At 39.1% G+C, this 13455-nt stretch overlaps 1 protein-coding gene across 2 annotated transcripts in view; it reads right to left on the reverse strand.

Moving 5' to 3' along the window:
* Bbof1 (basal body orientation factor 1) overlaps nucleotides 1-1046 on the reverse strand; it is a 52142-nt gene extending 51096 nt beyond the window's left edge. For both annotated transcript variants that reach the window (XM_046440891.2, XM_046440890.2), the window contains exon 1: nucleotides 835-1046. In XM_046440891.2, coding sequence (XP_046296847.1) covers nucleotides 835-896 — 62 coding nt within the window. In that variant the 5' untranslated portion in view covers nucleotides 897-1046. The remainder of the gene's footprint in view (nucleotides 1-834) is intronic.
* Nucleotides 1047-13455: the final 12409 nt, after the last annotated feature.

Consider the following 13455-nt stretch of genomic DNA (forward strand, 5'->3'; position numbering starts at 1 on the left):
GGACAGTGTTTTGTTAATACTCATACAATAACAGCATGCCTTTATTTTGTTTACTTTTTAAATGCAGTGCCTCACATCTACGAGGCGAGTATTCAGCGACTGAGCCCTAACCGGAGCCCTGATTTTTTTTTTCTCTTGTTTTCTCCACTCCCCCCATGTTTTCCAAATTGTCTGTAGTAAACATGAGTTACTCTCTTAAACAAATTATTTTTTATATATTTATATTATTTTTGTCACGCTGGAATTTTGGAATCCTGAGCCTCACTCATGCCATCTAAGCACTCTACCACTGAGCTACATTTCCACCCAAACAAGTTACTCCATAAACATCACAAATTTGGGTATTCCTGTGGTCCCATACATGGTGGGACACCATGTAAAACTCTAGTATGTTTAGAAGCCACAGAGGTCACCCAATAGGCCTGGTGGCAATCTAGCAGCAACTTCAAGCTTGGAAAGGTTTAGTGCTTAGAGCGTTCGTTACCGCCTCTCATCAGTTACCCGCCTCTCATCGGTTTTGGGAAATCTGAACAAGTTACCCAAACTGGTCAAATGCTTAGGTTCTTCCTCGAACCAATCGGGATTCCTGAAAAGGCACAAGGAATTACTTTGACCACTCAGAACAGAACATCTTCCAGATGTTCAAAATCATCTTAGTCGTCTAGCAGAGATCTCTCAGGCTGGGGCTAAGCTAGAATCAACAGTAGGCGCTGTCCTTAGAAGCCTGGAGAGCCAGAGCGGGATGCACCCGCCAGTGGGCGGCAGCCAGGGAGCCAGTTCCAAATCCCCTGAGGGCACCCAGGGAGAGGGGACTGCAGGGCGGCTGCTCCTTACTTAGAGTCTTTGCCTTTGCCCTTGCCCTGCCCTTTCCGTTTGTCCTTTTTCTTCGGCGGCATCTTGGCTTCTCCAGGAACTCAGCCTCGTCGTTGCCTGTCCCGGCCTCCAGGGCCGGTTCGGTCTCCAAGGAAACCAGCACGCGGAGAGGGTAACGTCCACACGGCAGTTGCCGGCGCGCGGAGAGCGCACGCGCCGTGACGTGGCCGCGCCGCGGCCGCGCGAGGAGGCGGGGCGGAGATCGCGCCGAGGGCGGCGGGCGGCCGCGCCAGGGCGGCGCGCGCGGTGAGTGTGCTTGTGGCGGCGGCGGCGCCTGCTCTGGGTTCGGGCTGAGTCCTCTGCACGGCCAGCGGGGAGCGGGAGCCCGGCAGCGCTGGGCGGTGGCACGGAATCCTATGGGCTGGACGTCGTGGGCGTCGCGGCGGTTGGGGCGTCCTCGTTTCCAGAGGCTTGGTCCCGTCGGGTCTGTCCGCCCTGCCGCAGTGGCCCGAGTGGTGGCTGCGGTCTAGCAGTTTTCCTTCTCGCCAACCTTCTACGCCGCAGCCTGCGCGACCACGGCTGCTTTGCCCTCGACCTTGCTGCTCCTCAGCTACTCTTGCAATCTTTCTCCGTTTCCTGGCTTCTAACTTGCAGGTTCCTTAGGGGACGGCGCACTAGCGGAGTCCCAGGCCAAACGTTTCTGAGAGGCAATCGAGGACTTTTCCTAGGGCAATGGCGAGGCTGTCATCCTCCCAGGACAGAGCGTCCGGGTGTCGTGGAGTGGGGTCGCCAGGCGGATCCTGGGCTCCCTGGGTCCTGTGTGGCCCATGCCGCCCGCCCAGGACCGTTAGCCAATACCTCCTTCATTCGCAGTCTCTTTTTCTGCAAGTTGCATAAAGTTGAAAGCTATTGCTTTACCCCCATCCCCACCCCGCCCCCAAAGCTTGACTACACCTCGGAAAGTAGGTGTACTCGAAAGGATTCTCATTTGTCAAGGGAGGAGCTCTACAATTATACCTTCATTCAGTGAGAGTTAGTCAGTGAGTCATTAAGGAAGATGGGTATTTTGGCTTCCAGTTTCGTAGTTAAGGCTTGTGGTTGAAGCTTTGCTCTGCGGTATTCTCTATTTCAAATTACATTTCGGATTTCTTTAAAACGTCATTGTAGATCCTCCTCCATTTCCCCAGGAGAACTGAATCCTACACCCCTTCTTGAGGTCTTTAATAATCCCCCTCCCTTATTTTTTTCACTTAACATAGTTTTTATTTCTCAATTCTGTGATTAGAGGAAACTCGCTGATTTGGTAAGGAGCCCTGAAAACCTTAGACGTGGCGTCTGCTAGCATGAGTATGCCTTGTTCTCACCATTTCTGGTTTATTTTGACCTCTATTTCTCATGGGCCCATGAGTAAAATTACAATACATTGAAGGGTTACCTCTGATACGAAATCTATAAAGTCACGATTATTTTTGTGTCTCAAGTTCTATAAAAACAACCTATTGATAACTTGGAGAAGAAAGAGTAGGGCATCCTCTGTCATAGTCTATATATTTATAATTCATTCAAAAAATTATAGAAGCCCAATACTTGCTTGAAGGTAGGCCTACAGATTCATTTGTAAACATAAAATTTTTACTGTAACGAGTACTTTGTAATATGTGCATAATACTTAAAGTACTTTATTGTATCACACATGTTTTTATAGGCTTTGCTTTTGTAGATAAAACTGTTGTGACTTGACTATGGCCAAGAGAAATGTCAAGATGTTTTACTCTGATAGAAGTGGTTCTAGAATCAACAGTCTTCTGAATTTCCACATTCTCTACCAAAGAACTGAGTGTTATTATTCAGTTATTGTTTAGTGAGAAACAACTGATGGTACAGATAGTACATTAGGAAGCTTTCAATTTATCTGGTAGCATTTCCTTCTTCAATTTTATCTGGTGGCATTTATCTGGTAGCATTTCCTTCAATTGATGGTAGGCAGCTTTACTATGAAGTTTCAGGGACTATTTTACTGCATGTATTTGCTTTGTCTCACTGTTTTTCTAATGCTTTTAAACTTGGAATAAGCCACCTAGGGTTTCCTTGACATAGGTTTGTAATTCTTTTTCTGCCTGATTCTTGTAGTTCCTGGTCAACATAGAAATGTGGAGTATATTGACTGAGTCTTCATGCAGACAAGATCATTATGGTCCTGGTAGGTAGACCAGGTATCTGGACACAAGGTAATATCTCTGCTAGCTTACATCCATAAATGTATGTAAGATGTTCTTGGGTGATAGTTTTTTGTTTTGTTTTTGACTTGGATTCCCTATCTTTTGCCAAATTATATCAGTTTTCTTTTCCAGTGATAATATTACATCAAGTGTGAAGTTGCTCAACAAGCTATGTCTAGAATTAAGAACTGTAATATATCAAAATTATTATTCTGGTAGTTCCAAAACTGAGTTTACTCTATAAAGTCATCAGTGATTTTACTGTGATTTCCTTTGGAGACCAATTTCTCCTTGTAAATCATTTTTGAAATTACTTGATAACAGATGATACTCTGTAGGTGAAAAAGACTAGATAAACAGTTTTTAATTTTGTTTTCACATAGCCTCTAGAATCCTATATTACTATACAAACTATATCTGAAGGGGGCTCATCAGTCTTTCTGAATGTCATGGGATTTATTTTCATTCTACTTCTATTGCATATACTAAAAATATATAATTCTCTTAAATGGACATATCTTAGTATATTATGATAAGTTCATAGCCCTACAGAGGCATTATAAGGAATTCTTATAATAGGGTGGGGGATCAAGAATTTAATCTTATCAATTTTAGATCAATTATTAACATTCACTATTTATATGCAAATTGAAGTGGCACAGATAATTATTAACTCTTTGCATTTTATTTGCAAAATATGCAAATTATCCATCCGAACCTTGGCGTGCGATTTAAATCCATTTGTCTGGAATTCAAAGTCAGTTCTATAAGAAAAGTTACCCACATTTCAGACTCACTTGTATTTACTTGGATCCCTCAAGTTTCATTTATTTAAGAAGTGAATACTCGCTCCATAAGGCTGTTTGTTAGCTTGAGGGATAAAGGGAGGCAGGACAAGAGAGGGTCTTGTCTCTCAAATTGCTCACAATCATAAGACTCCAAATAAGACATTGATCTCTGAGAATACACAATCTCTTTTGGCACCTATACACACACACTTAACAATAAACAGTGATTAATAAAGGCGAGATGGCATAGACCTCATGTGCTACAGGAATTTAGAGGCATTTAAGACTGTTGTAGTCTAGGAAAGTTTACAGAGGGAGGTGGATTGAAAGGAAGAGGGAAGGCTATTTGGGAAGGTAGTAGAACAGTGGAAGTAAAATTCCTTGAGTGCTTGAGACAAGGAGTAGTTTAATTAGGGCAGTTTAGCGGTGGTTCCTGAAGCATGGTCCCCATATCAGTAGCATCAGCATCACCTGAGGGCTTGTTAGAAATGCATTTTTAGGGGCTCTATCTTAGGCAGTGAGGTCCAGCATTCTATGTATTTACAAGCCAGCCAAGGGGTGGGGTTGTAGCTCAGTGGTAGAGCACTTGCTGAGCATGTATGAGGCCCTGCGTTCAATCCCCTGCAATTTAATAATAATCAGCCTAATAAAGCCCTCCAGGAGGTTCTGATACATGCTAAAGTCTGAGAAATCACTGGAGCAGGGTGTTCCTGTATAGAAGGAATGGGCAAAATGAATTTGGAAAGGTAGGCTGGGAACTCATTCATGAAGGACTTAGAATGTCAGGAGGAGTTTGTCTTATCCTGCACACCAAAGTCATTAACTTGGGTCTTGAGGGCTGGATTTGGCCCATAATGTGGTTTTTCTATTTTATTTATTTTAGTTGTAAATGGACATAATTCATTTATTTATTTTTATGTGGTGCTGAGGATCGAACCCAGTACCTCACAATGCAAGGCAAGTGCTCTACCACTGAGCTACAGTACCAGGCCCCATAAAGTGTTTTGTTTGATCTACATGGTGGTTTTTTGGATTTTGGGTGGAATTAGTTGTTATCATATGAAAACCAGCAGATGTGCTTTGAATTAACTTGAAAAAAATGAGAAGACTTGACCATAGGGGGCCTACCTTCCATTATGGCAGCAATTGGTGTAATAGCAAGAAACTGCTCCTTTAGATGGGGACATGTGCTTTCCAGTTGCCACAGACTCTATCACTTCCTGTTGTTAAAACAACATACTTTTACTCCTTTTCGTTTCCTGCCTGGCCTCTGTAGATATTTGAGTTTGTAACTTCTGTTGTAGATAGTGGGAACTTGATGAAAGGTTTAAGGAAAGTGACGTCATTTATATATTGTTAATTCATTCAACAAACATTGGTTAATTAAACATATATGCCAGGTTGTACTGTGCTAAGTAATTAGTGTTCAAAACACCTGTCATATGGTGGTTTACCACTTAGTGGGAGAACAATGAAAACAGCATTTTAGGAACATGATGAGGTGTGCATTTGAGAACAGTAACATCTTGGTGACTGGTGTACCAGTTTAGGGACCATAACAGTTCAAGTCTGAAGTAATAAGGGCTAGGATTTAGGTATCAGCAGTGGGACTAAGAGGAAAAGATGGGAAAAAACTGAAAAGGAAGAATCATCAGTTCTTGATAAAAGGGTGGAATATAGAAAGCTTGAGAGGGCCGTTTAAAGATAATCAAAATGAGTTACATAATAGGAAAGTTGTGCCACTAAATAAACAGGAGATCAATAAGAGACTCCACTTAATCTCTCTGTGTATATGTGTAGAAGCAGAGGGTGAGGGGAGTGTTTAGAGGTACCAGTTTGAATTGTCTCTTGTTTTGAGTTATTATATCAGGGGAGATACACACAATTTAAGTGTTTTTAAGAGGAAAACTTAATAGAAATATCAAGATTACATGCTTAGAGTTAGATAGTGCTCATCTCATCCTAGAATCCAAGGAAACTCCTGGAGAAAAGTTTAATTTGTAGTCACAAAAGTGTAAGAACATGCTGGGCATGGTGGTGCACGCCTGTAATCCCAGTGGTTTGGGAGGCTGAGATAGGAGGATCACAAGTTCAAAGCCAGCCTCAGTAAAAAGTGAGGTGCTAAGCAACTCCATGAAACCCTGTCTCTAAAGTATAAAAAAAGGCTGGGGATGTAGCTCAGTGGTTAAGTTCCCCTGGGTTCAGTCCTCAGTACCAAAATAAATAAGTAAATAAAATAGTTGAAGCAGTAGTTGTTTTTCAGTTGATAACAAGAAGGGAAAAATAATTTTTTACTTCTCTTCTCATAATCAAACTCTAAGCAGCTCCTAATGATATTGATTCTTGGCAATTACTCTTTTGTAAATACAGTAGTCCCTCTTATCCATCCATGGGGTTAGGGGAGATACTTGTAAATCTAATATGGCCTGAAGCCATAGAAAGTACCAAATCCTATATATTGTTTTTTGCTACACATACTTAACTGTGATAAAGTTTAATTTATAAATTAGGCACAGTAAGAGATTAGCAACAATAATAATGAAATAGAAAAATCATAATAATGATATACTATAATAAAATTATTTGAAACTTATGAATTATTTATTTTTAGAATTTACCATTTAATATTTTTTGATCATGATTGATTGTGGGTAACTCAAACTGTAGAAAGCAAAACAGCAGAAAAGGAGGTCTACTTATAAGTACTTCCCACGGTAGATAGGTATTTGGAGGTTAAGCTAGTTTATCACTTCAGATTTTCATTTTATTTGTTTATTAGGAGACAATGAACCCCTTCTGGATTGATAGTATTGCCTTATGTAAAGGACTTTGTTTCTTTTTTTAAAATATATAATTTTTTTAATTTGTTCTCATGAGTTATATATGTACAGTAGAATGCATTTTGATACATCATACATAGGATTTTGATTCTTAACAGGTAAGAAAAGGCTTTGTGACTTGTGAAAAAAGAGGCCTCAATAGCAACAGCTTTCTTTGTGCAGTGATTATTGTAGTTAAGTCATGCCTAAAACAATGGAGAATGAAAACATGCACTGCCTGACTCATTGGTAACACCCGGATGGGTTTCATGGTACAGAGGGTCCTTTTGGACACTTGACTAATGTTGTTTAGATTAAAATGGAATAAAATACAGAAAGAAGCAATCTACTTATAGGAAAGAATTTTATATTTGTTGATAACTAGAATGCATCAATTCTAATTCCTTTATTGAGAGATAAGGTATTTGATCTAAGGGTTAGAGGAACCTTAAAGAATATTTTATTCAACTACCCTTCTGATCTATGAATCCACTCTGGACATTGTGGTCAATTTTGGATGAGCCCAAGGCAAGGAGCCTCTTTTCCCACCAGTGTGAGACAACTCATATTACTGGAAATTGTTCCTGCTCAGTTTCTTCGCTCATAGGCTTGATAACAATTCCTTGGCAATGATCAAATAAAAGTCGGTTTTTAATAAATCTTTTTATTTGTTTTATTGTCTTTTTGAAAATAATTGTTATAAAAATCTTCCAGTGATTTTCAAATCTGGCCACTTGTCAGTATTGTACCTTTCTAACAAATACCTCTTCAGTATCTAAGTATTAATGCTACCATTTTATGATTGGAAATTTTTTTCTGTATGTAGCAAAAAAGAAGTTACTATTCTGTTAAATATTTTCATTCTGTATCTCATTGTTCAGTATTTAACTTCAGTTATATTTTTTCAATTATTAACTGTACCTATCTTCCTAAGAAATACAATGATTTGTTTATTTTCTTCCAACTTTTTCCTAAATATATCTGACTTTTATTTGAAGTATTTAAATTCAGTTTCACTACCAGATGGGGGTGTGGCACATGCCTATAATCCCAGCAGCTCAGGAGACTGAGGTAAGAGGATTGCAAGTTTGAGGCCAGCATCAGCAATTTAGCAAGACCCTATCTCAGGATAAAAAATAAAAAGGGTAGGGGATGTAGCTCAGTGGTAGTGCCCCAAAGTTCAATGCCCAGTATCAATAAACTGATTAATTAATTAATTTGGTTTCATTTAAGAAATAAACATTGTGTAAGTTTTAGTTTTTCTGGCTTAAGTGTTTTCCTTAAGTAAAATATTGGCACTACTATAGAAAACAGAAAATTTAAAGTGGTAGGGTATGATATTTTAAGAGAAGTTAAAAAATCAATATTATTTTTAAAATTTTTACTTTTTTCTTTTTTTGCTGTATGGGGGATTGAATTCAGGGACTCACACATTCCAGGCAGACACTCTACCACTGAGCTATATTCCAGCCTTTTTTTTTTCTTATTTTTTTAATACTGAGGGTGCTTTGCCACTGAGCTAAGCACCACCCCCCTTTTTTTTATTTTGAAACAGGGCCTTGCTAAATTGTTGAAGCTGACCATCAACTTGCTATCCTCTCACTTCAGCCTCCATAGTCACTTGGATTACATAGCCTTTTTTTAAAAAAACAAACAAAAAAACCCCCATGGTCTTACTATGTTGCCTAGCCTAGCCTCATTTGCAATCTATCTTCCTCAGCCTCCTGAGTAACACTTGCACACCTGGTGCATATATTTCATTTTTTAAAACTTGGGGGTGTAGTTCAGAGATAAAGCACTTGCCTAGCATCAGTGAGGCACCCTTGGTTTGATCCCCAGCACTGCAAAAAAAAAAAAAAAAAAATCAATATCATTGGTGCCTGGCCTGGTGATACAACATACCAATAGTCCTAGCTACTCAGGAGGCTTGAGGGCACATTGGGCAACATAGTAAACTGTCTCTCAAAAACAAAAGGGGGTTTAAAAAAAGTTAATATTACAATGTCATGTAGTTTTTAATCTAGAAGTATGTCAGTTGATAGAAAGTATAGTATGTATGTAGATATATTGTATATAAGGGTTACACACTGCATAACATTTAAGTAAAAAATAGTATATACCACGTAACCTAGGTATGTAGGTAGACATTACCATCTCGGTTTGTGTAAGTACATTCTCATGTTTATACAATATGAACTCTCTTACTGACACATTTCTCAGAATGTATCCCCATCATTAATCAATGCATGAATGTACTGGAAAAAAAATGAACACAAAATATTTTCAAAATACTGGTTTGTTTGTTTATTTGTTTTTTGTTTGTTTGTTTTTGAGACAGGGTCTTGCTATGTTCCCTAGGCTGCCTCAGACACCTGGACTCAAGAGATCTTCTTGCCTCAGCCTCCTAAGTATCTGGGACTACAGGTGCATGTCACCATGCCCAGCATTCAAATACTGGTTATAACTTCTAGCCTCTAAGTTGGCTCTTAACAATCCTCACCTTCTAATACTCATGTATTTGTGTAGTCCCCTTGCACATTTTATCAACTTTGGTCTGTATGACCATTAGAATATAAGGAAGTGATAGTGCATGACTCATAGGGTTAGTTCTTGGATTGCCTATTCTGAAGGAAGCCAGCCACCATGTTGTGAAGACATTCAAGCAGCCCAATGGAGAATCCATGTGGGAAGCAACTGAGGCTTCCTGCCAACAGCCAGCACCAACTTGCTAACGGTTGAGTGAGCCATCTTGGAGGTGGTTGCTCCAATCCCAATGAAGCCTTCAGACAACGGTAGCTTGAGCCTACATCTTGATTACAATCTCACGAGAGACCTTGAGCCAGAAGTATCAAATTAAGCCTCTCCCAAATTCCCAAACCACTTAAACTGAGATAATAAATGCTTATGATTGTTTTAAGTTACTAAGTTTTGGGATTATTTGTTATGTAGCAATAGGTAACTATGCATAGCATTCTAAAATATTTTTAGGTGAGAATTTGGACAATGTAAACAATACTTAATATCTTAGGTTTTTTTGGGGGTGGGTGGTGGGTTCTTGGGATTGACCCAGGGATGCTTTACCACTGAGCTACATCCCCGGTCTTTTTTTGTTTATTTTGAGACCTGGTCTCACTAAGTTGCTGAATGTAGCCTTGAATTTGAGATCCTCCTGTCTCAGCCTTCTGAGTCTCTGGGATTACAGGCATGCGTTGCTACACCTGGCTTTAGGGCTTTACTTATTTATTTATTTATTTTAGTTTATCACAGTTTTAATAATTTGAAGGTGAGTTAACTAATTAATTAATTTTGGTACTGGGGATTCAGCCTAGGTGCACTTAACCACTGAGCCAGATCCCCAGCCCCTTTTATTTTTTATTTTGAGACAGGATCTTGCTATGTTGCTCAGGCTAGCTTTGAACTCATGATCCTCCTGCCTTGGCCTCCCAAATTAATGAGATTATTATAGGCGTGTGCCACCATGCCTGCATGTTAGGACATTTGCAGTTTATTCCTGTTGTGAGTTCCTACTGGACATCACCTTGGGCATTGATTATGTGCTTGGGTTATATCAGTAAATAAAGGTTTTTGCTCCTGAGGAGCTTATATTTTCTCAAGAACACAGATAATAAGTAAACTCTCTGGTATGTTAGAATATGATAAGTGATGTAGAATAAAAGTAGATTAGAGTAAGGGGAATTGAGAAAACAGGAGGAGGTAGTGGACACAAGAGGGTGGGAGGTTATAGTATTAAAGATAGCCGTAGGAAAGCAGATAATACATATTTATAGCCAGGCACAGTAGCACAAACCTGTAATCCTAGAGACTTGGGAGTCTAAGTCAAGAGGATCCAAGTTTGAGGCCAGCTTCAGCAATTTAGTGAGGCCCTAATCAACTTTTAACAAGATCCTATCTCAAAATAATAAGAAAAAAAAGGGCTGGGGATGTGGTTCAGTGATAAAACACCTATGGGTTCAGTCCCCAGTACCAAAAAAAAAAAAAAAAGATAGGTCTCAATAAGAAGAGCAGCATAAATCCCCACCCCCTACTAAAAAGAAAAAAAAAAAAAAGGCAAGACAATCCAGTAAGGCCATGTTAGTAACTTTCATGAAAGATGGTGGCTTGGGGAGCTGGGGTTGTGGCTCAGTGGTAGAGCGCTTGCCTCACACGTGCGAGACCCTGGGTTCAATCCTCAGCACCACATAAAAAAATAAATAAATGAAGATGGTGGCTTGGGGTTAAGCTGGTAGCAATGAAAGTGGTCAGAAATGGTGTATTCTGTATTTTTTCAGCAGCAAAATAAGCTCTTCAAGAGCTCTTGATTATAACAAAATGATACTACTGCAAGACTTTCACATCCTGCTGCAAGTCTAAAGTTCTTGCCTTTTATCTCAACTTTCTTCTCTATGTTCTTTCTACTTCTATATCTGTTTTTTCTGGGTGGTGTAGTCATTATGACTGTGAGTCTGGAATTAAGCCATCTGGGTTTGATTTCTGACTTTTCATTAACTATTGTGTGGTCTTAACCCTTTATGTCCTGTCATCCTATGCAGAATTTAAAACTTAGGACTAATTAAGGGTTAATTAGTTTATCTAAGCCTCAGTTTTCTAATTTTAGAATTGGGATGTTAATAAAATCACCTACTCAAAGAGTGATATTGAGATTAAATTAGGTAATCCATGAAAAATACTTAACATACAGCATGGCATGTATGATTAAGGTCTCATAAATATTAGCTACTATTATTATTTCATATTGTGTTCTTGTGGCCACAATCTTTCCTCTGAGTTAAATGCTAACCTTTCTTAATATACCGTCTTCCATTATAATCTTTTACTTTCTATTTTTGTTTCCCAAATCTATACAATAAGAATTCTTTTAAAAATATTTCTTTTTGTAGTTGTAGATGGATAGCATGCCTTATTTTATTTGCTTATTTTTGTATGCAGTGCTAAGAAGCAAACCCAGTGCCTCACACATGTTAGGCAAGTGCTCTGCCACTGAGCCGTAGCCCCAGCCCACAATAAAAATTCTTAAAATGAAGTTTTACAACCAAACTATCCATAATTTCCCTACTATATGCTTTCATCTTTTATAATCCCTCTGGTCTTTGTCCACATGTATTTATGTAGTTACTTTTACTCATTTTTCATGATCAATTCAAATGTCATCTCATGATGCCTTTCCAAATCCTCTCGGTAGTTAGCCCTTCTATGCTTTGGACTCCTTTACTGTTTTTAAACAAAGACACTGTTATTTGTATATATGTCTGTCACCTTGTCAAACCAGAGCATCTTAAATAAAAAGTCCTGTTTTATTTACCTTCCATTCTCTTGACACCTAGCATTAGGTGAGCATCAGCAAATATTTATAAAATCAGACAACTGAGTGATCCTAACAAGGCTCACCACTTCACTCTTTCTTATATGTAATTGCTAGATTGATATTTGAGACTCTTCAGTCTTCAGTGATTCCTATTACCCGCAGAATAGTCTAGACTCCTTAGCTTGGTAATTGGAACACTCAATTATCTGACTTCAGTTTCAACTTTATTTCCTACTATAGTTAGTCAAACTGAACTGGACTTGCCAGAGTGCCCTATTCCCTTTTCTACATTTATATCTTGATTTATATTATTTCTTATTCCTGACTCCTCTCCTGTCTTAATTCATTTCTCTCCCCAGCACCCTCCTCAAATGCCACCTCTTTTTTTTTGGTGCAGGGGATTGAACTCAGGAGCACTTTGCTACTGAGCCACATCCCTAGCCCTATTGTATTTCATTTGGAGATAGGGTCTCACTGAGTTGCTTAGCACCTTGCTGTTGCTGAGGCTGACTTTGAACTTATGATCCTCCTGTCTCAGCCTCCCAAGCCACTGGGATTACAGGTGTGCACCACCATGCCCACTCCCATCTTTGAGGTCTCAGAGCATGGTGCTTCTCATTTGCATTTTACGGAGGACATTTATGGACATGTATTTTTTTTCCTATTTACTATAGTCTCTTAAAAGATAGTTACCATACTAGACCCACAGCAGTTTTGCTTGGCAAGGCTTTTATACAGGTAGTTTGGCTGTATCCATTCCCATAGTTCAACTTCTGTTTAAAATTTTCATTCTAGTTACATTTTAAACTTACCTATGTTTAATTTTTAACTTTGTTTAAGCCAGCTCTGCTGTGGAGTTCAGAAGAATTGGCAATGGAAGCTTTTATATTTGACTGTTTGCCAACCTTTGATGGAACTTTACTGGTCATTTATTCCATTCTATTATTTTCCACTGTTATAAAATACTGTGTCATTTTATTCAAGTCAATCAACATTGATATTTGCTTAGTGAGGGAATAGAAAGATATATAATTAGCAATCACATGTCACCATGGAACTGTGCAAGGAAAACCAGTCCACTCCTTTAGAAATCTCAGTGCCTCTAGAGCCAGCCTTCCTCACATTGCCTTCTTTATTCTCTATTTTCTAGTTACATTTGAAGCTCAGAATTCGCCCTGTAGAATTTCCGCACTGGTAGTTTCTACTTCTAATTCAGGATTCTCTTTAGGCCTCGAATCCCTCAAGAAGCCTCCCATTCCTTTCCAACCCCCATCCTTCCCCTTCTAAGCCAAGTTACTTGTCTGTTATATCTATTCCTGAGCACTGTGCTCTTTTTTGTAAGAGAACTTATCCAAGTACATTGTAACTATTGGTTTATTTGTGTACTTTTTTTTGGTAAGCTGAAGTCTCCCCAAGAGCCTATCTGACTCCCGTTTGCATATCTAGACCTAGTGCAATTTCTGTTATATAATTAGATGCATATTAGTTAGCAG

The sequence above is a fragment of the Marmota monax genome, unplaced genomic scaffold (genome assembly GCF_021218885.2).
Source record: "Marmota monax isolate L192 unplaced genomic scaffold, Marmota_monax_Labrador192_F-V1.1 WCK01_AAM20220418_F8-fsc00017, whole genome shotgun sequence".
Taxonomy (NCBI): Eukaryota; Metazoa; Chordata; class Mammalia; order Rodentia; family Sciuridae; genus Marmota; species Marmota monax.